General features: G+C 52.4%; 6 protein-coding genes and 1 pseudogene across 7 annotated transcripts; 4 read left to right on the forward strand and 3 right to left on the reverse strand.

Moving 5' to 3' along the window:
* The first annotated feature begins 1103 nt into the window (after positions 1–1103).
* B0H65DRAFT_3221 (uncharacterized protein) lies at positions 1104–4654 on the forward strand. The gene is made up of 2 exons (XM_062823421.1): positions 1104–2253; positions 2314–4654. The coding sequence occupies exons 1-2, from the start codon at positions 1405–1407 to the stop codon at positions 4417–4419; spliced, it is 2955 nt and encodes a 984-aa protein (XP_062685569.1). The 5' UTR covers positions 1104–1404; the 3' UTR covers positions 4420–4654.
* A 1577-nt stretch (positions 4655–6231) lies between these two features.
* Positions 6232–7444, reverse strand: B0H65DRAFT_437579 (uncharacterized protein; the record flags this gene model as incomplete). Its single annotated transcript, XM_062825319.1, has 4 exons — positions 6232–6360; positions 6433–6473; positions 7129–7162; positions 7310–7444. 4 exons carry the CDS (start codon positions 7442–7444, stop codon positions 6232–6234), a joined length of 339 nt encoding a protein of 112 aa, XP_062685570.1.
* A 1897-nt stretch (positions 7445–9341) lies between these two features.
* Positions 9342–11529, forward strand: B0H65DRAFT_504328 (uncharacterized protein; the record flags this gene model as incomplete). Its single annotated transcript, XM_062827904.1, has 6 exons — positions 9342–9544; positions 9604–9737; positions 9853–9976; positions 10044–10101; positions 10315–10482; positions 10504–11529. 6 exons carry the CDS (start codon positions 9342–9344, stop codon positions 11527–11529), a joined length of 1713 nt encoding a protein of 570 aa, XP_062685571.1.
* A 1047-nt stretch (positions 11530–12576) lies between these two features.
* Positions 12577–14227, reverse strand: B0H65DRAFT_3408 (uncharacterized protein). Its single transcript, XM_062823641.1, has 3 exons — positions 13833–14227; positions 13550–13779; positions 12577–13463 (listed from the first exon to the last, which is right to left on the reverse strand). Exons 1-3 carry the CDS (start codon positions 14027–14029, stop codon positions 12694–12696), a joined length of 1197 nt encoding a protein of 398 aa, XP_062685572.1. The 5' UTR covers positions 14030–14227; the 3' UTR covers positions 12577–12693.
* Positions 14228–15484: 1257 nt separating this feature from the next.
* Positions 15485–15598, forward strand: B0H65DRAFT_t2 (annotated as a pseudogene). The gene has a single exon. The product of its transcript is annotated as a tRNA-OTHER (tRNA).
* A 197-nt stretch (positions 15599–15795) lies between these two features.
* B0H65DRAFT_3387 (Six-hairpin glycosidase-like protein) lies at positions 15796–17121 on the reverse strand. Its single transcript, XM_062823607.1, has one exon. The coding sequence runs from the start codon at positions 17005–17007 to the stop codon at positions 15877–15879; it is 1131 nt and encodes a 376-aa protein (XP_062685573.1). The 5' UTR covers positions 17008–17121; the 3' UTR covers positions 15796–15876.
* Positions 17122–18167: 1046 nt separating this feature from the next.
* On the forward strand, positions 18168–19899 carry B0H65DRAFT_543541 (major facilitator superfamily domain-containing protein; the record flags this gene model as incomplete). The annotated part of the gene is made up of 3 exons (XM_062829234.1): positions 18168–18509; positions 18592–19597; positions 19658–19899. The coding sequence occupies 3 exons, from the start codon at positions 18168–18170 to the stop codon at positions 19897–19899; spliced, it is 1590 nt and encodes a 529-aa protein (XP_062685574.1).
* Positions 19900–19953: the final 54 nt, after the last annotated feature.

Consider the following 19953-nt stretch of genomic DNA (forward strand, 5'->3'; position numbering starts at 1 on the left):
TCGATCGAGAAAAGAGGGATTTGTTCAGTGGCTTGAAGCCTGGTGCACAGAATTCACTACCGACGGGAGGCAAGCCAATCCGCAAATAGAATGTTCCAATTTGCCATGGAAGGGTTTGAAACCAGGAACTTGGTTGTTGGACTCGGAGAGTCCAGATCTCTCTCTGCGGGTCTTTACCCCAATGTCATAGAGGTAGGTATTCGAGTCCCTTCAGCTCAGTTCATAAGACCGGTGCTTAAAGGTGTGAAATTCTTACCCGAGTACCCCCCTATAAATTATTAGCCCCACGGAGGATGTCACCGCGCCCACGGTCAATCCGATGTGCTGGGCATTCAGGTACTCGACGAATCCGACTGGATTGACTTTGTGGCCGGGGTTGGATGACGACGCCCACGTTTTCTTTGGACCCCCCTGGTTCTCCGTTAAATAAACCCCTGTATTAGCCCCTATCCTTGCCATTACGAGAGTGTTGAAAGTCTCAAAGAGTGGTTCCCGCCGACTATCCAATCTCCCATGAGAGCAGAGCCCAAAGGAAGTCGGTCCGGAGACCGGAAGGGGGAAGAGAGGCTAACCATCTTGTGTGCTGGGGGGGAGTGTCGAGTTTCTTCCATGTGGACGGGAGAGAGGATTTTGCAACATCCAATTTCTTCCTATCGATTTGCTCGCTGCACCCGTTCAGTTGTTGCCCTTTTTTTGTCGCAAAAAGACCTGACGTACGTGTCGGTGGTGGACTGGTGACACCTGCAAAGTCCGGCATCTGCTCCGTGGTCCTTCTCATTGATCCAATTTTCCTTCCTACCATCGACCCTTTCTCGATCAACGGTCTCACCACACAGCCGTCGCAGGATGGCTCACTTTTAACGAACGCCCAATGAGTCGACTTCGAAATACCGAATCACCGATCGTTCTTTTCCCTCGTTCATCGTGCAGTGCCTTCCAGCTTGGCCTTGATATCGATTTCTTGCTTGGGTAAACTGAAGAGACAACGCTTGGGCAAACGCAACAAATCAACAAATCGACCAAAGAGAGGGAAGACCAACAAACAGACGCATAGTGCGCGTGCGTTGCGCCTGCACCGCACCCGGCTTTCCCGCTCGACACACGCCATCAGCCACAACACACGGGAACCTCCGGAGGCCAAGAAGAAGTGACAAAACAGAAAAGAAGCGTTTGAGTGGTGACAAGTCAACAAACAGTCGGAGGACAATCGGTTGACTGAGGGATTCCGGAGTGACGTGGGCGCGTCTTGTGGAGGTGGATGTTCAGTTTTGGACGGCCCAGAAGGTGCTGCCGTTGAACCCACCACTGCCGTGTTGCCCCGGGCCTTGGCTGTTACTTGCAGTAGCAGCGCCCTAAACGCACAGCACCACCTGCACCATCGATATCTCGGACCAGCTGTACGCCATGGCCGCTATAATGGAAACGGCGAACCTTCACACCCCCCGTCGTGGGCTCCAACAACAACGACCACAGCCACAGTCACAGTCCTCCCCCTCGTCGTTTGTTGCGGCATCGCCCACGCTCTCGAACCCGGACATGATATTGCCCGACGACCCGTACTACGGCCGCGGAAACTCCCCCGACTCCGAGATAGACGCCCGCATCCGGTCAAAGTTTATGATGTGGAAGGGTGCTGTGACGGCCACTTCGGACTTACACAAGATGTTCGCCGTCAACTCGGCGCAACTGGGATACGACCAGCAAAACACATACGGTTCCTCGGCTGCCTTGACACCCACCACCCCCATAATATACGGAAATGGCACCATCCTCTCGGACATCGGAGAAGTTACCGAGGTGGAGAGCACTGCTGGCCGGCCCTCGCCAACCCGCCACAGAGGTCCGGCTACGCATAGGAGGAACGACAGTATCGATGCCGTGCTCCGGTCAGCTTCACCCGTAACGGGCCAGTCGGGATTGGCAAAGAGGCTGAAGCCAAGTTTGACCACGCAAAAAGAGAGGAGAATGAGCACCGAGAGCACCAGCACGATAACGACCATAACCATGGAGGACCGGCCAGCCTTCCTTGCCGACATCAACATTGACGATGCGGCTAGTGTAGATGATAGTGTTTTTCAGGGTGACGACGAGGAAAGCATGGCATCCTCGTATGTTGAGGGAACGATACCTCGAGATCGGAATCGCCTGGGAGTTGCGGGGAGTGAGAATGGTGACAGGTTGTCCACATACTCGACGACTGCCTTGAGCCGAAGAGCAGAGCTGATTCTGGCGAATGCGAAGAAGAGGTTAACCGTACGTCACTGCTCGTAATTTCGTCCCATATATCATGTACTTAAACTGACTCTAAACCAGACTATGGAGGGTAACCTGAGTCGCGCGCGGAGTTCGCTACACTATACTGCTCCTTCACTTTCATCCGATGGCACACCCTCACCCCCTCAACGAACGGCATCTGCCTCTAACCGGACCAACGGGTCCCGTTCATCGTCGGCCAACTACTCTGGTCATACGCGAATGACTAGCGATATCGCGATGCGGAATGGGTTGCCATATCGGATATCCATTCAAAGATCGCACAGTGCCATGAGTTCTCACGGAGGAAATTCCAGGCAGCCTATAACAGCATCGAAAAGCGCGGAGGCCATCCGAGGAGGCTGGGAAGACGACGCCCACCGTCAGACGTACAATATACTAACGGGGATGACCTTACGACCGGATGGAACCGCCCCAGGTGACGACGAGAGTCCCATTCATTCTTACCATGGGACGGCTTACGGTAGCGACCATAGCAGCGGAAGCTCGAGGGATATACTCTCCACACCTGCTCCCACGAGTCAAATGCGAGATATCAAAGACCAGATGAAAGATCTAAAGGGTAAAATCTCTAGTTTACGGGAACAGGCTCGGGTCGACAGCATTAAACGACGGAGCGTACAAAGCCTTAGGACGCCTAGCCCGTTTACTCATGCTCAAGTCGATCAGTGGTTTACAGAGACGCCTTCAGCCAGGAACTCTGCTGAAATCTTCACGCCTGATTCTGTGCAAAGGAACCCATGGAACGGCGAACAAGACTCGAGTCTCGATGGAGAGTACCCAGGAAGCTATGGACATCTGCGAGGAAATTTGGATAGTGAAGAAGACGAGTCGTACGAGGAGGGCGACATTTCAGGCACCTCTGACTCAGCAATCGACCACTTTCCCGAGCCGGCCTCAGCAACTGCGGACAGGAAAATGTTTCAGGAAGAGGACAACTTTGATGCGTTTACCGAAAACGGGGACGAGGAATTCGAGGATGCGCAAGAGCTCGACGACGATCAGATGAGCGTTGGTGGTGAATCGCTCTATCACGATACTGTTCAGCACCAAATCTCTCATGAAGACCGCGAGGATGCATTCGACTACGAACATTTCTTCCTACACAGCGCTATGGGCACCCTAAGCCAACAAGCAATGGCCAGGCGAGGAAGTGAAACCAGTGAAACCAGTTACACGTCAGAAGACTCGGTCGAAACCACCCGCGGCCCGATTACCGACGAAAACACGCGCATGAACGGCGGTGGTAGTGATAGTAGGAGCATCAACTTCCACTCTCGAAGCAGGCGGGGCAGCGTTAACTCGATTTCGACGATTGAAACGTTCCGGACGGCTCAAGAAGGGCGCCCCAGGAGATACTACGAAGCCGACGATTCCATCAGCGAGGAGGTGTACGAGGAGTACCCCTACGAGGACGAATACACAGCAGAGCCGGAGAGTGCTGGCAAACGGAAGAGCGCCTCCTTCAGCACATACACGGGGACCGGCAACATGCGGGTCGACAGTCGCGCCCGTGGCTCAACAATATCCAACATCAAAAGCTCCAGCACCGGTACCCTCCGCCCCAATCGGGAATCATTCCTGTCAGTCCACGAAGGAGGAGGTGGTCCAGACACTCAGCAGTACTCCGACCCTAACAACAACAACCGCAACAGTGGTCTCTTCGTGCACCGGGGTGTTGAACACCGACCTTCTGTCTCCTCCATCGGCTCGGCAGGTACAAATCGCAGTTTTCCCCTGGTGCCGAACAAGCAGCGCAACAGAACAAACACCGCTAGTACAGTCGTGCCGGCTACCTCTATTAATACTGCCGTTTCGACACCTGAAACTGTTTACTTGACGCCGGACCAGGAGCTTAGGAGTATTTCGAGTGTGCTTTTGAGCGAGACGGAGAGCGCTGCTGATCAACGATCGGATTCGAGGACGGGCATCAGCAATAATCTCAATAATCCCGCAGCTCTGCAGGCCCTTTTGCGCGAGGATAAGTTCCTCGTCGAGAGAGTGGTAGCGAGTCTGGGTAAGTGTGTGTTGGGGTTGACGGAGAATGGGAGGGCAAGCGCGGAGAGTAGGATGTATAGGAGGAGGATTGATATGGCGAGAAAGATACTGGAGGGGTTTGAGGGGGGTGAGGGGGTTCAGCAGTGAAAGAATCGAGTGTTCTTTGGTTTCTTGGTATCTCGGCTTCTTGGGAGGTGTTGGTGGTGGCGCAAGCAACGACCGGGCACGAAAAAAGAATCACAGCGATATTTATACCCAACTTTTTCGATATTGGTTTGGTCAGATCCTTGACGGTTTCTAATACCTAATGAGTTCTCGATCGAGCAGGCGGATCGGATCAGTTGGTCAAGGTTTGGTTCGACGAACCCCCAATGGATGGAAAGTGAGAGGTATTGTGACGGGGGAGGGCTGAAAGATAAAGGAGGAAGGCTCGGCTGGCCGGTGGGGTGAGGGTCGGAAAAAGGTGTTCTGTGAAGCTCCAGCGAGAGTGTCTTTCAGGGTTGTTATTTTATTTTGTTCTACTGGGTTTTTCTGGTCTTTGTCTTCTCCTCGTTGTCTGTATCAACATCTTGTGGAGCTACCAGGCTACCTACATGTATCATGCCTTTTTCGCTTCATGTACTTTTTTCGATACCCATTTTTTTCAGCAACAATCTATACCTGCAAATATCACGTACAGGTTACCATGTCACCACTACCGAGCTCTGTATTAGTTGACATACAATCTTTTGGATGGTTTTGTGAAGTTGCAACGTTGTATGACAGCTTTCCATTTCATGTTTTTTGAGAAGGGAGGAGGAGAAAAGGGAGGTCAGAGGAAGCGGGTGCAAGGCGTGATGTGATGTAAGCCATGACGAGACTTGATGGAGGACGGGCTAGGGCAACGATAGATAAGAGGTGAAGCCAGAGGGGACTGGAGAGAGGAATATTGAGATGTTAACCAGATCAGCATCCGTTTGTTTGCATCACACCAACAAAGTACCTACAACTACAAACAAACATTCAACCAACCGGTTGAATACCTAGAGGTATGTTAACCTACCTCCATCTTATGGGCCTCAAGCTCCAAGCACGGCATCTTGCCAACGGCCGGCCCTATTATAACCCATAAGGAGTCCAGACCATCAGAAACTTCCTTGTTAAATAGCAAAGAGAAACAGAAACTAACAGAGTAAGCAGCCAACGGACCAGAACGCCGCCTGGCACCATACCTGAATGAACCTGACACGCGAACGAGAACGAACGGACGGGTAAAAGCAAGACAGGAAGGACATGATCATTCAACGGCAGGTGTATGTACTACACTACAGCCGCTGCTGCCTCTGCTGCTGCTGCCCAACTTCGACCTGCTTCATCGTTTTCAGTTTAAGTCTAGCAGGTAGGTACGTTAACAGGGAGGTATGTATGCATGTATGTATGTATGTATGTTTGAGTCAGAGAATGATGAGACACCAGATTCGGTTCATCCATCCAGGCACGCACGCACGCACGAGTGAAAAGTCCGCTGCTGGGTTATTGAGGAGTGAGGAGTGCACGAGGAGTGAGGACTCGTCTATCTGGCTCTCTGACTGTCAAGCTGCTAGCTTGCTTGTAGGTGAGGGGACATAGAAACGGGGAGGGAGGGAGGGAGGGATACATGAAGGTGATGAAGACCGGACGCTCCGTTGAAACGAGAGTTCAGGTCAGTATACCTACCTACCTGGGTTTAATTTTAGTTTACCTGACCAAGGACCTTTGGCTCCGCAGGTAGGTAAGGTAGGTTAGTAGGTCGGTTCGTAGAGTGACGCAAGTGAGGACTGGGTATGGTAGGTAAGGCAGGTAGGTAGGTAGTGCTCTCTGGGGACCAGTGAAGAAGGGCTGGAAAAGCTGTGATTTCGAGTGAGGAGGACAGGAAGAATAGGGCAAAGACTGGAGCATTATTAGGCCAGGGTAGTAAGGTGCCAAAATAATAGAAGAATTCTAAAACGGCTTCCATGCGAGATTGGGCAGTGCCGTTGTTTGTGTTTTCGTTTGTGTGACTACGACAACGCCAGCGCCAACGGTAGTGTCAGCGGCAGGAAGACCGCACGTCAATGCCTTCAAGCTGGACTAGGTATCAACAGCTTCCTACATACATGTTACTTATCTTTAACTAAGGTACTTACCATCCTAGTTGCTTACCTCTCTGTCTGCATGTCTAGCTTGTCTTGTCCAAGTATTATCTATGTGTGTAGTTAGGTGCCCATCCATGTATGGATAATCCCAACACCCACTCCCCATCCTTCGTTCCACAGGTCTCAGTTTGGTATTCACCAAGGCCGGCCCAAAGTGTAAGAGCGAGACGGAAGAGAATGGGAAAGAGAGGGAGAGAGGAGGAGGAGGAGAGGGGAGGCGAGCAAGGGAAGAGATGCAACGTTGTCTAGCGTAGGTTCCAGAGCGGAACATCATCAAGGTTAGTGTAGTAGAGCACACCAAAGGCAAAGGGAGTAGCAAAGGAAGTAGAGTGAAGGGGGCTCCTGCTGGATCTTGTGGTGTTATGGCTTGCCTTGATGGTTTTAGCAGCAGCATGTTTCTTCTGTCGTGAAATGGTTCTATGGAAGCCAATCCTTCGTTGTAGGCGGAAGCTTGCTTTAGACTCTTCGATGTCGCGCCTATTTTTTTTCGTTTGTTTGTTAGGTGCGAATACCAGTTAGGTAGAAAGGTAGGGCCATGTCTGTTGTCTCCCTGTGTGCTACCTCTGAAACTGGGGAGCGCAATCGAGATGAGGATGTTTCTAATGGGTGATGTACGCGCATAGACAACTGCGTGTCTGAAGCTAGGGAGTGCCGTGGTAGTACAGTATTAGGCTTTGAAGAGCGAGCGTCAAAAGAGACTTACTCGATGCACTCAGCTTCTCTGATATATCAGGTACCTACACCCATGTTGAGAGTTGAGTTGAGTTGAGTTGAGTTGAGTTGAGTGAACCGGAACCGTCCTGTTTGGCCCCCTTGAACCTCCGCTGGCCGCTCTCCACCCTCGTCATCCCGCAGTCCCGCTCAACGGCTCTTGCTAGGCTTACTCTCTGCATATCATATACACAAATCCTGCATCTACCCGCCTTGACCCGTTTCTTGACGCTGCAAGACATGCAGGCCTTGGGTCGCACGCATACAGCAAGGCAGGGGGTTGTCAGCCACCGACCAGACCAGCCCATGTCCATCCGCTCAGCCCTTCTTCAGAAGCTGAGTGGGTGAGTGAGAGACAGAGATCCGGAGATCAAAACCTTCCGGGCCCCCCCTAAGGCGAGTGTATCCCATACCAGTCCAGTCGTCTGCTGCACTACACTTCTTCAGAGCTAGGTATCCTTCCTGGTGGGTGGTCCGCACACAGAATGATCGAGACATGCATCCAGGTCGCATACACTGACACACATTACACGCTTTGGTATCAAATCTTGCCTCACTAGCCCTCTCTCAGCCTGCCGTACGACCTGGGCGCCCGTTTCCCTATTTGCACAGAGAGGAGACAAGTGTCTCGCTTGTCCCTGATATGTCTATTGGTCGCTAGTTCAGACTTCAGTCCGTTGCCGGCTGGTCGTCCTACTTGGTGTGAGTTGGGCATGTAGCACTTGGAAACAGTCCTCATGTTACAGTGACTCGGGCGCCTGGAGGCAAAGGGGAGAAGAGGAGTGGAGGAGAATGCGAAGTGAAAAGTCTCCCGTTCGGTTGAGTCGCGGCTCGGGTTTTATTAAACCCGGGTTTGTGTTGTGCTGGCAACGGACGAGTGGTGATAGGGAGCGGAATTCGATGTCGGAACTTTACTGGTTCCTGGGGAAGAGCTCCTGTGCCATAAGGACTTGACTAGGGGGAACTGCCATTTGCAATGGGAAAGTCCAACTGCGGATCAAGGCCTATATTGGGTGGGCAACCCTTGTGGAAGGAAAATGCAGTGAAAATCCTTTCAACTCGGAAAGGGCAATCAAGCAGGAGAATTCGTCAGGGCCAAAACGGGAACCTTTACGGTTTGCACCCACATCGGGCAAAGTCAACAAGGAAAGTTGCATCTATGAGAAACGAAAAAGGAGGGGGTTTCCCAGCCTGTCTATACATGTGCCGTCACACATTGCACGACACCCGTCATCGGCCGGGTATCATCTGTGTGACGGCTTTGAGGTCAGTCATTTCTGGTTTGAAGAGAGCCAGTCCAGTCACTCAGTCAGCCTAGGGTGAGGCGAAGCAAAACCAACCGTTGGGAGCACCGGTCGGCTTCCTTCGTTTCTCTTTTCCTTCTTCTGTGATGTAACTCCTTTCGTGATTCGTCAAACTTTCCTCGAACGAGTTCTCTTTAAACATAGGCAGATTCAGCAAAGTGACGACGACATAAGTGGGAGGAAAGAAAGTGAACTGAATCAAACCTCAACACCACACAAAATCATCATCTTACTCTTTACCACCTTGAACCAGGTCCATCATATACCCAGGTATGTCTCAGACCCTTTTCCGTTCTTACACTGCTTGTTGGCTTTGCACTGGTGATGCCTGTCGACATGAGGGCGCAGGACAACGATCGGGACATCGGAGGTCAAATATGACTCAGTACAATAACTACGAGCTTTCTGTGGTGTCCAGCTGCTCATATTTGATTTGCCGATTAGGCTGGAGTATTGATGAGAGATGTTAGAGGGCTGAAAGAGCTGGAACTCAACACGGAGACGCTAACTCGAAGTGTCCTCACAGTCGGTCGTTTCGGGCTGCTACTGCTATCTTGCTCCTTCCACGATTTTACTCTGAGCAAATCAAACTTGCCTTGACGAGGAAGACATCATACACGCGCATCATACACCATAGACACGAATTTTCCTCCATCTCAAAAAAGAATCTTCACAAGTGCTTGACGCCCACCCGAATACACTAGTCTTCCTGCTTGACATCACTTCCGGCTCGCGGGATGACCAACTGTTCTCCCTGCTCCCCGACCAGCCAGCGAACACCACCGCCACAGAGACTCACAACAAGCCAGAGGAGGACGACAGCGATCCCGCTTCTTTATTGACTCTTTTCGCAGAGATAATCTCGAAAGTCCTCTCTTTTGTCTTTTTTACATTTTTCAGCATGACTCTTCCATCATATCGCCATGACCGTAACGAAAACAATGACGTCCATTCTCTTTCAGACATCACCGAGGAGATTCACAGGACCGACCGAACCGTCTCCAACGAGAGCAAACAACAACACCAACAAACACAAGAGGAACACTCGGGGACAGTTCAACATGGATCAAGGTCACCAGTTCGCCGAGTTCTTCTCACATTCACGTTAGCACCAACCTTTATTCACATTATATCTAAACTTGGCTAACTTCTTTCACTCACAGCATATGCGCCGGTTTGATGTTCTCGTGCCTGGACACCTCGATCGTCTCGACTGCCTTGGTTTCGATATCGCTGGATTTGGGGGATGCTCAAGATGCTCCTTGGACCATTCTAGGATATCTCCTAACGTATATGAGTGAGTACCAATCCACTAATGCTCTCGGCTAGGAAATGACGTTGTCACGGTGCTTTCATGTGCGGAGGGAGTGCTCTTATGAATACCTCGCTGACTGTATCCCGTGCAATATCAGGCTTCGCCGTCGGTTTCTCCAAACTGAGCGACATCTACGGTCGACGAAACCTTCTCGCCATTGCCTGGGTTTTCTTTTCCGGGTTCTCAGTCTGGTGTGCCCTTGCAGGGTCGATGAATCAACTGTATGCTAGATCCCCAACCACGTTGTCCAAGTTGCTTCAGCATTAACACGGCCTTATTACCATCTAGGATCGCAGCGCGAGCGCTTCAGGGGATTGGTGGCTCGGGTCTCTACAGCCTAGCGCAGGTCTGCCTCCTTGAACAAGGGCCCAGCAAACCCGAGATGGTGGGCGCTCTGGTCGGCATCACCCTTTCCATATCATACGTCCTGGGCCCACTGCTAGGAGGCGGAATCTCGGCTGGTTGGACTTGGAGAGGCATCTTTTGGATCAAGTTGGTCTACCCCTCCCACCTCAAATTGGCGGTGAACTACCTCTTGTCTAACCGGCTTTTATCACAGTGTCCCTTGCGGCGCACTCGCGCTCATAGGCATCTACTCTCTTTGGCCGGACGACCGACGACGACAATACGAAGGATGGGCGGGTATTCGCAAAATCGACTTCATTGGCAACTTTCTCCTGATTGTAGCTTCGATTCTTCTGGTGTTTGGCGTACAGGAAGCTGGATCGTACGTGTGGAAGTGGTCTAGCCCGGTTATTATCTGGTCTCTGGTGATAGCTGGATTGAGCTGGATTCTTTTGGGGGTCTGGGAAACGTATCTGTTCTACGGGCGGAATCATCATATCCAGCCAATATTCCCCGTGCGACTGGCGACCGGCCGCGTTTATCTATCAACCATCATGTACGTCTCATGCCCCTTCTTCAATCTGGCCCATCAAGGGAACACTTTGGTCGCAAGCAATTTGCGCTAACTAAAAGGTGTAGAGTCACGTTTCTTACGGGTCTGGTCTACATTGCCCTAGTCATCAAAATCCCCGAGCGATTCCAAGTCATCTACGGCGACAGTGCCCTTCGAGCTGGTATCCATCTCCTCCCAATGTTGGGATCGTGCGCCTTCGGATCTACTCTAGCCGGAAGCATCTCCAAGAAACGAAACCTCACGAGCCATACTCTTGCGGCTGGAAATTCGCTTCAGGTGATCGGATTGGGTCTGGTCTATGGGTTTTCAAACACGACGGAGCGAGGTGACATCCGATATATACTGGGGTTTACGGCCATATACGGGTTTGGCGTCGGCTTGTGCTTCGCCGCCTGTACCATGATCGCGGCTATCGAGGCTCGCCACGGGGACCTGGCCGCCGCACAAGGCGCCGTCGCGCAGGTGCGAGTGCTTGGAGGGTCACTGGGTCTAGGCATCTGCACCATCATTTTCAACGACATATTGCAGAGATCTCTCGGCCCTGCCACGGAGGCTGGCAGGTTTCCTACGACTGTTCTTGACCAGCTTCACAGAAGCCCGCTGGCCGTGTTTATGCTTCCGCCCGAACAGCAAGCTTTGGTCAAGACGGTGTATTCGGACGCTTTCAGGTTTCAAATGCTCCTCATGGTGGCGGTGGCAGCGGTGGCCGTTCTGGCTAGCTTGGGAACATATAGGTCAAAACCGCCGGCTGTTGTCGACACGATGATTCATCACAAGGAGTTGGCGGCACGACCGAGCGATACCGAGTTGGAAAGCGCGAGTAGTGTTCGCTCGCTGGTTCGTGGAGTCAGCTGAGAGATTGGGCCGTTTTTGACGTTTGACCCATTTCCCTTCCCTTCTGCTTCTCTTTTGTGGTTTTACTAGGTTTTGCCTTTGGTGCCTGGAGCATCATTGGTGACGATTTCATTGGGCATTGTTCTGCCATACATTCAGCGTGCGTTGTACACTCTATACAGTTACTAGATGGGATATTGCTGGGTCTTTCGCTTATGTTGACGCAATGACGCCTAGGTTTCTTTATGGTCATCTATCTCGGGGCGTATTTTCTAGGAGTGTGTTAGTTTCTCAGTGGGTTTGCTTTGTTTTTTTTTTATGTGTGGGAGCCCATGTGTCATTGGGAGTGTAAAATGTCTAGTGATGAGGCCATGTACCACCGGAACAAATAACCAATCTGGAGATAGAAGAAGCCCAACTTGGGTGTTGCTCAGAAGAAAACTGACGACAGGGTTCAGATCATGTTGCTCTGGATGAGCTTTGACTACTTCTCATTTGAATGTGACAATGATGGGAGCGAAGCCCGTATTCTCTCCTATGGTATGGCCGAATGGTTTATACCGAGATGGATTTGTGACTTTCGATGCGGCCGTTAATGGTGGCCAACATAGGACCGGATCGGGATCATGAGGGGGCGTTGAGACATTCCCTAACTGATGTTAAAAAAAAAAAAAACGGCCGTGTAACGCACCCAATTTTGGATTTTCTCATGGATGTCAGGTACACATTGCCGGCTGTTTGTTTCGGAGAGAGGAGATGGCCATGTCCGAGGACAGCTGAAAATCACTGCCGGGTTCTTGCCTTTATGGATGTGAAAGGAATGATGAGTAAAGAGTTAGACCAGGGGCATATCAAAGACCCAGGCCAACTATATTTAAAGCTAGTAACACTGTAGATGATCTGGACGGGTTCAGGTATTGGTGGTAGGAGCCCGCTTCCTGGATACCCCAAAATTGTATCAGGATGGATTGTCCGTCCAGGTACAAACATTCAACTTCAAAACGACTTCGCCAAGCCTACCAGATCCCAGGAATTGTGTTCGTTGTCGTTACATCATGCTCAAATTGAGGCATTTGATTTTGTTCTTTGATTATCTAGGTAGTATTATCTTGGCATGTGCAGCGTTTTCATGTTGTTCTCTCATTATATCGGGTATCTCTATCCATCTCTCCTCTTTTTCGTCTCTCAAGCATAAACATAGCACAACGGCTCATCCCCAACAGTGTTCATAAGCTTCTTGATCTGCGTCGACGGGAAATCAGGATGAATATCCAAAAACTCCTCCACCGTAACATTATCACTCGGCGGCTGGTTCAACATCGTGTGCGTCCCGAACACGCCCTGGCGGTTGGCGAAATCTAGGTTCTGCCAGATCCACCACATGCGATCGATCTGCGAGTGATGCAGCCAAAAGGCCGGGTCGCCGCACGAGCTAAAGGCATCCGATCCGGGATCACCACCGATCGAGAAGTGGCCACCGAAATGCACGCTCTTGGCGTCCTTAAACGGCGCGTAGCGCGTGTCGTTGTTGTACCGCAGGTCGCCCTCGAGGGCGGCGTGGAAGATGTCGATGTCCGGGGAAGACAGGATCAGGTTCGTCGAGTTGCGGAAGGAACCTTCGGTCCGGAGCACGGCCGTGTTCAGGTCGCGCTTGAGGCAGCGCGTGTTTTTGGCGGCTGGATTGGCGGCCGACGAGTAAGTGGGTGAGCCGTAATCGGGAAGGGCTACGGGCCCGAGGTGCGTTTGCATCCCCCCGAAGGGACCTTTCGTCACGCAACCGGAGCCGTTGGCGGGCGGGAGGTCGGTGGTGCCCCGGTCGGGCCACATGGGCATTGTGAGACCTTCGTGAGGGATGTATTCGCCGTTGCCGCCGATGGAGGTGTCGGAGCCGTCGAAGACGGGGGACTTGGTGATGTCCTTGGTGTCCATTCCCCATTCCCAGTAAGGGAGACCCCCTGTAAGTAACAAGACTGTTAGATTTAGGTCTTTGAAAAGTGAAAGGGTATGTGTGGTAAAAGGGGGTCGTTGTGAACGTAGGTACCTTTCCAGCCACATGCTTCTAGCTTCTTTTCGTATTGATGGATAAAGAGGCGATGCCAGCTGAGGAACAAGCCGGAGTAGTGGATGTTGACAGTGTTGATCAAATGGACCCATGTGAAGTCATCATAGCCCGTTACAGCTCCCTCAATGTCGGGGAAGACACTGGGGGATTTTTGGATGCACTGAACAGCCTTGATAAACTGCCTGCGCTGGCCAGGAGGAAGCGTATGCCTATTATGGTGTCAGTGTGTTCCTTTTGATAGCTTTTGTGTATCGATACATACCATTCCTGTCGAACTTTTACGTTGTTCGCCTTGCATGACCCCTTGAAGTTCTTGGAGGCGTTTGCGCTGGCAAGCTTGTTGAGGGAAGCGAGAGCCGCGCCGGAGTCAATGGCTTGCTGGTTGAAGCTGGGAAGGTTCAAGGCAGATGCCGTGCTGGCGAGAGCTCCCGAAAGGGCAAGAGCGGACGTAAGATGCATGATGGCGGGCCTGATCTCTTCCGAGGATGTCGACTTGAGATGCTGGAGAGGTGAAGGGAACACTGATAAAGGCAAGATCAACAGACAGACTGTCTTCCAAACCTTTATATATTCACATCATGTTCTCGGTCCCCACCATGCTCCCAACCTTCATGTGTTTTTGATGCGGCTTCTCGGCTCGTACTCGTTCACGGCCAGTTCCGATTTCTAAAAGTCCGAGCGAAGAACCACTCTTTCCGAGTTTTGCATGATTCCACGTTTTCTGGACTCAAAGGCATATCTACCGTGAAGCCGTCTTGCCGATTTTGCCTCTTGGAAACGCCTCTATCCTATACTTAGCTAAGCACAGGAACAGGAAGCGAAGTTGGTGAAGGTCTAAGCGCACTTGACAACGGCAATGACCGCGTGGCGAATTGGCTATTTGGCTTCCAGAAGGTATAGGCCGCGGTACCGAGACATAGACGATGATACTCTGCATAGGAATATCGGTTCTGGGACGGCAATTGTTACGATCCCTGCAGTCTTTTGCAGCTGTTTTGAAGTTCACACCAATGAACTTGAGGACCATTAACCTCGGGCAAGCAATTAATTTCCTTTAAAGTCCGAGAGTTGTCATTGAATTAAGAATCCGAGCCTCATGAGTCCGAGGACGGGATGAGGCTGTATTCACTTGTTTATGTTAGTGACGTTCTTATAGCAGAGGGGAGTCGAACACACCTGAAGAGATATTCATTCTTGGACGGCATCCACCTCGACATGCCTTACGCAAACGATGGAGGTTGGGGATAGACGAAGCTAGAATATGGCCGATCATTCGACCGCTTAAGGGGTCCTTCTGCTTCTTTCCTAGGATGTATCCGTGCTGACGACGTGGTTAGCTTTGAAAACTACTGCAGAGCTCACAGTGGCGAGTTGGCGGGTGGGAAAACTCATAGTGTCTTTGTTTATATCTGGTCAACTCCTCCGATATTATCCACGACATCTGCATCTTCGCTCTGTGCTTTGGCCGCCTAATACCACCTCGGTCGTAGCGGGAACACACTTCAGGCTTAAAGGATTGCAAAAGAGGAGCATGGAACACCCCATACTTTGCTCCTCCAATCTCCCGCCGCGGGAAGGAGACCGGCACGACCGGGAGACCGGGAAGGTCGGCCGTCTCAAATTGTCCCCCGAGTCTGTGCATATGAAGTTTCCCAGGAGCCAGGTTCGAGAATGGTCTAGTGCTGATTCTTTGTGTAATGCAACATAAACAACCGTGGGCTCGCTAAGTCTTTATTAAAAGGCAGCATTACCCCGTAGACCTGTTAACATCCTAGGCGTCCTGGTTCGCTCCTGGCCTCCTGTCGTGTATAACCTCCCTGCGAGGGAAGGAATGTGTCGCTGCTTCCAACAAGTAGGTATATAATAACCATCCTCTCACGGCTCGGTAACCAACAACCCAACCGCTGGTAAATGGCCCCGTGGTGTAGTGGTAGCACACGCTCAGGACGACTCGCTCGCCTTTGTGCGACTAAGGTCAGTAGCTTGAGCCAGAATGGCAGGTCCCAGGTTCGATTCCGGGCAGTGGCACTCAAACATTTACCGGCTCCCTTTTTCTTTTCTTTTTGCTGTGTTACTCCTTTTGCTTGGGGGAAGTTTTCTTTTGGGCTCCGTGATGCCGTGGTTGCTGCTTTTGACCTAGGCTGAAGGCTTTGATGATCATTGCTGTAGAGTGGTGTCCTGTATCAACTCTGCGCAAATCCTCGACGCTGATGAACGAACGCCTTTAACCACCTGATGGAGCTGCATAAAACGCAAAGTGACCTCGACTGGCTCTATCGATGACCTTTAATTTTGTTTTCCTCTCCCTAGATGAACCTCCTCGAAAATTCCACCAGAGCCATGATCGCCATAGCCTGACCATACGGCATACTAGTAGTCGGGATATCCTTATAATGCTGCAAATCCCTCCCCATGCCCGTCCCAAACGAGGTATTCAGCAGCTCCCCCTTGTCGCTAATATTATCCAAAACCCCCTTCACCGCGCGGACTGCCACGTCCTCGTACTCCTTGCCAACAATGTACTTCTTCCTCAACGCCTTCAGGATGCCAAATGCGAACCCGGCCGTGGCGCTCGCCTCGAGATACGACCCTTCGCTCTCCGGCACGTCCAGCAGCGTCCGCCACAGCCCGGACTTTGCGTCCTGCAGAGACTTTAGGGCTTCGCACTGCGCCTCGAGCGTGCTCCGCAGTATGGCCCCGATGGGGTCCTGCGGCCCGAGGTCCAGCAGCTCGATGAACTCGGGGATGACGATGGTCAGCCAGCTGTTGCCGCGGGCCCAGCGGGCGTTGGCGAAGTTGTGCCCGCCGCCCTTCTCGTCGAACTCCCAGCCGTGGAAGAACAGGCCGGATTTGGTATCAAACAAATACTGGATGTGCAGGAGGAACTGGCGCTTGGCCTCCTCGACGTAGTGCGGCCGGTTGAGGACCAGGCCGATTTTGGCCAGCGGCATCACCGTCATCATGAGCGTGTCGTCCCACAGCTGCTGGTCGTTGACCTCGAGATAAGTAATGTGCTGCATGCCGCCGTACTTGGTGCGCTCGAGGTCGTGGTAGGCCCACTCGGCCCAGCTGTCGAGCCACGGCAGGTAGGTGCGATTCCCCGTGCGCTCGTACACGTAGGCCAGCGTGAGGAAGACGGCCATGGTGTTGATGTTCTTGGTGGTGCCCCCCGCGGCGAACCGGTCGGCGAACCAGTCCTCGATGATTTGGAGACAGTCTGGGTCGCCTTTGAGCTCGTAGTATTGCCAGATGCCGTAGAGGCCGATGCCGTGCGTCCATTCCCAGTCGTTCCAGCCCTTGGTGTCGATTACACGGCCATCCTCGAGAGTCAATAGGAACTCGCCTGTCTTGTCTTTGATGTTGACCAGGGCGTCGATTAATAATCTGATGTTGGAGTCGATGTCCGCAGACTTGACTCCGTGAAGTTCTGCTGGCATCTTGGCTGAATTTGGTGTGAGGCCTGAGCTGGCTGATATGTAGGAAACAATGACAACGCCGTGTCAGTGTGGTGAGATGGAGGACTGAGGGTCGTGATGGTTGGATGGTGTTTAGGTTTTCAAACCGGCTGGCAAGTTCTTGGTGCAAACCACCCAATAACCACGGATTAACCGAGCTGCCTGTTCGCTTTTATTCTCGAGATCTTTCCTGCTTGGTGGAGAATCTCCATGGTCTTGATGTCTCGCCATCGGATATCATGGCAGAGGCTTGCACTGAAAGGGTTGGGGGAGCTCGGTTGGAATCACCCCGAGACCGCCGCAGGTGACTCGTCAGCCGCTACGCTAACAGCGTCGGAAGGGGCTTCATGGCGTGCGGGGAAGGCTTGGGAAATCGCCTGGCTGTTTGCGGGAAGGGCGCTCGAGTGTGCTGTCCGGGGCACACCGGACCGAGAGTCGGGGGAAGCCCCTTTTCAGACCGAGGGCAGGAATGTCTCGTGGTCTTGTGTTGGGGAGGTGATATCCTGGTTGTTACATTCAGTCCATCTCAAGCTGAGGATGGGAAGGCAGCCTGGCGAAGTGAGGAATGCTCCGACCTCAGTGAGTTCCCTAAGAGAGATCTTAAAGAGCGCCTTGGGAAAAGCTCATGCGAGACATAGGCCATTGAGTTCAATATAAGGAACCCCAATAGTCGAAAGATAACCGTTGTCAAAGCAACGTTGCGGTAGTGAGACCGCTACTACTTTCCCCCATCCATCCTTACCCCCACGATGGCGAGACGGCTGCCCTTGGGGGCTGAAAACGACCCAGCCAACTTCCAAGTAAACCCCTGCTCGGGGTAGGTTTAACCCATCTTACCGGCGTGAATTGCAGCAGACCGTCCAGTGAGAAGAGAAAGTCGGCAACAAACAGGAGAAAGGATGATCACGAACACCAGAAATCGTATGGTTGGTGTCTGTTAGTCTGCAGTTGGGACAGGCTTCCCCATGGGGTAGAAGTCGGACCAGCAAGACTGGTAGACCCCAGATTCTTTGTCTCTCCACGATGTTACCGTCCCTTTATTCTCCCACCTCTCTGCGTCTTCATCTCCATCTCAATCTTGGCCTGTTCTGGAGGTCAAGAGTCATCTTCCTCTCCCAGACATCAGAGATCCATAATTCAACATGTCGGAACACGACGAACCAAACGTGGCCAGCCCACACAGGGACATCCAGCAAGTCGACGACAAGCACGGCTTGGAAGAGGTTGAAAGAACTTTCTCTCCAGATCTGGATAAGGGGAACCAGCAAAGATACGACAAGGTCGACAAAGAATTGGCCAAATATGTCGCCGATGAAGCCTTCGAGATCTCGGAAGAGGAGAATAGTCGCCTACGCAGGTTGATCGACAAACGAGTGCTCGCCATCATGATCACAACCTACTTCATCCAGGCCATCGACAAGGGGACCCTGAGTTTTTCTTCCATCATGGGCATCAGGGAAGACACTGGTCTCCATGGTCAGCAAGTATGTCCATACAGCCGTCTCGTTTTGAAGCCCCTTAGCTTGTCCTGTGATCGTTGCCACTAACAAATCGTCACTCCTCCAGTACTCGTGGCTCACCACCTGCATCTACATCACCATCCTCATCGTCGAGTATCCCCAGAACTACATCATCGCCCGCGTACCCATCGCCAAGTACCTCAGCTTCATGATCATAGCCTGGGGCGTCGTCCTAGCTTGCACCGCGCTCTGCAAGAACTTCACCGGCCTGGTGGTCGTCCGCACGCTTCTCGGTCTCTTCGAGTCCGCCTGCCAGCCGGCCTTTGTCATCCTCTCCTCGATCTGGTACAAGCGCGAGGAGCAAGCGTCCCGGGTGACCTACTGGTACATGATGAACGGCGCCCAGCAGATCGTGGGCGGTCTGCTGGCCTACTGCTTCTCGCTGATCAAGACCGGCCCCCTCAAGTCCTGGCAATGGCTGTTTCTGTCGTACGGCATCGTCTCGGTCCTGTACGGCCTCTTTGTCGGCTGGTGGATGCCCGATTCGCCCATGCGTGCAAAGTGCTTCTCCGAGGAGGACAAGCGGCTGATGGTCGAGCGTGTGCGGTCTAACCAGACGGGCGTGCAGAACCGCAAGTTCAAGAAGGAGCAGGTCTATGAAGCCTTGAAGGACCCGCAGGTCTGGGGGTATGCCCTCGTCCAGCTGTGCACGACGCTCCCGACCAGCGGCCTTGGTAGCTTCCAGGGTATCATCATCAGCAGCTTTGGGTTCTCGCTGCTCGAGACCCAGTTGTTGGCCATGGTGCTGGGCTTCTATATCATCATGGTGTTGCTGGGCTCCGTGTGGATCGTCAAGAAGACGAACCAGAACTTGCTGACGATGTTGGGCTTCTGTATTCCGTCCTTTATCGGCACCATCTGTCTCATGACGGTGCCGACGGACTCCAAGACGCAGAAGATTGGGCTGGTCATCTGCTATTATATCACGCTGTCCTTCTGGTCCGCTCAGACACTGGCTTTGTCCATGCTCTCGCGGAACGTGGGTGGCCAGACCAAGAAGTCTGTGGCCGTTGCCTTGAACTTTATCATCTGGGCCACCGGAAATGCCATTGGTAAGTTGTTTTTGTCTCGTCTCCTAGTATGGTGTGCTGACGGTGTTTCGTACCGAATAGGGCCCCAAGTTTTCTTGGACACCGACAAGCCACGGTACTTCTTCGCCTTTTCAACACACTTGGGCTGCTACAGCCTGCTCGTCGTCGTCATCGTCGGCCTGCGGTTCTATCTGGTACACCAGAACAAGAAGCGGGATGAGCTCGCTGCCGCCGGTGTGCAAGAGGCTCGTGACGCAAAGATGGTTCATGCGTTTGAGGATCTGACGGACAAGGAGAACCCCAACTTCCGTTATGTGTATTAAGAGAAGAGGTGTCGCCGCTTGCTAGGCCGGGGCATGACTCCTCTCGCGGTGTTT

The sequence above is a fragment of the Neurospora tetraspora genome (assembly GCF_033439725.1).
Source record: "Neurospora tetraspora strain CBS 560.94 chromosome Unknown B0H65scaffold_1, whole genome shotgun sequence".
Lineage (NCBI taxonomy): Eukaryota > Fungi > Ascomycota > Sordariomycetes > Sordariales > Sordariaceae > Neurospora > Neurospora tetraspora.

Excerpts from the sequence above, each read along its gene's own strand:
- B0H65DRAFT_3221 (XM_062823421.1), top strand. The coding sequence starts at position 1,405 with ATGGCCGCTATAATGGAAACGGCGAACCTTCACACCCCCCGTCGTGGG. Across the intron at positions 2,254-2,313 it reads ATGCGAAGAAGAGGTTAACC|ACTATGGAGGGTAACCTGAG; the intron begins GTACGTCACTGC and ends ACTCTAAACCAG.
- B0H65DRAFT_3408 (XM_062823641.1), bottom strand. The coding sequence starts at position 14,029 with ATGCATCTTACGTCCGCTCTTGCCCTTTCGGGAGCTCTCGCCAGCACG. Across the intron at positions 13,780-13,832 it reads GTAAAAGTTCGACAGGAATG|GCATACGCTTCCTCCTGGCC; the intron begins GTATGTATCGAT and ends ACACCATAATAG. Across the intron at positions 13,464-13,549 it reads AGAAGCATGTGGCTGGAAAG|GGGGTCTCCCTTACTGGGAA; the intron begins GTACCTACGTTC and ends TGTTACTTACAG.
- B0H65DRAFT_3387 (XM_062823607.1), bottom strand. The coding sequence starts at position 17,007 with ATGCCAGCAGAACTTCACGGAGTCAAGTCTGCGGACATCGACTCCAAC.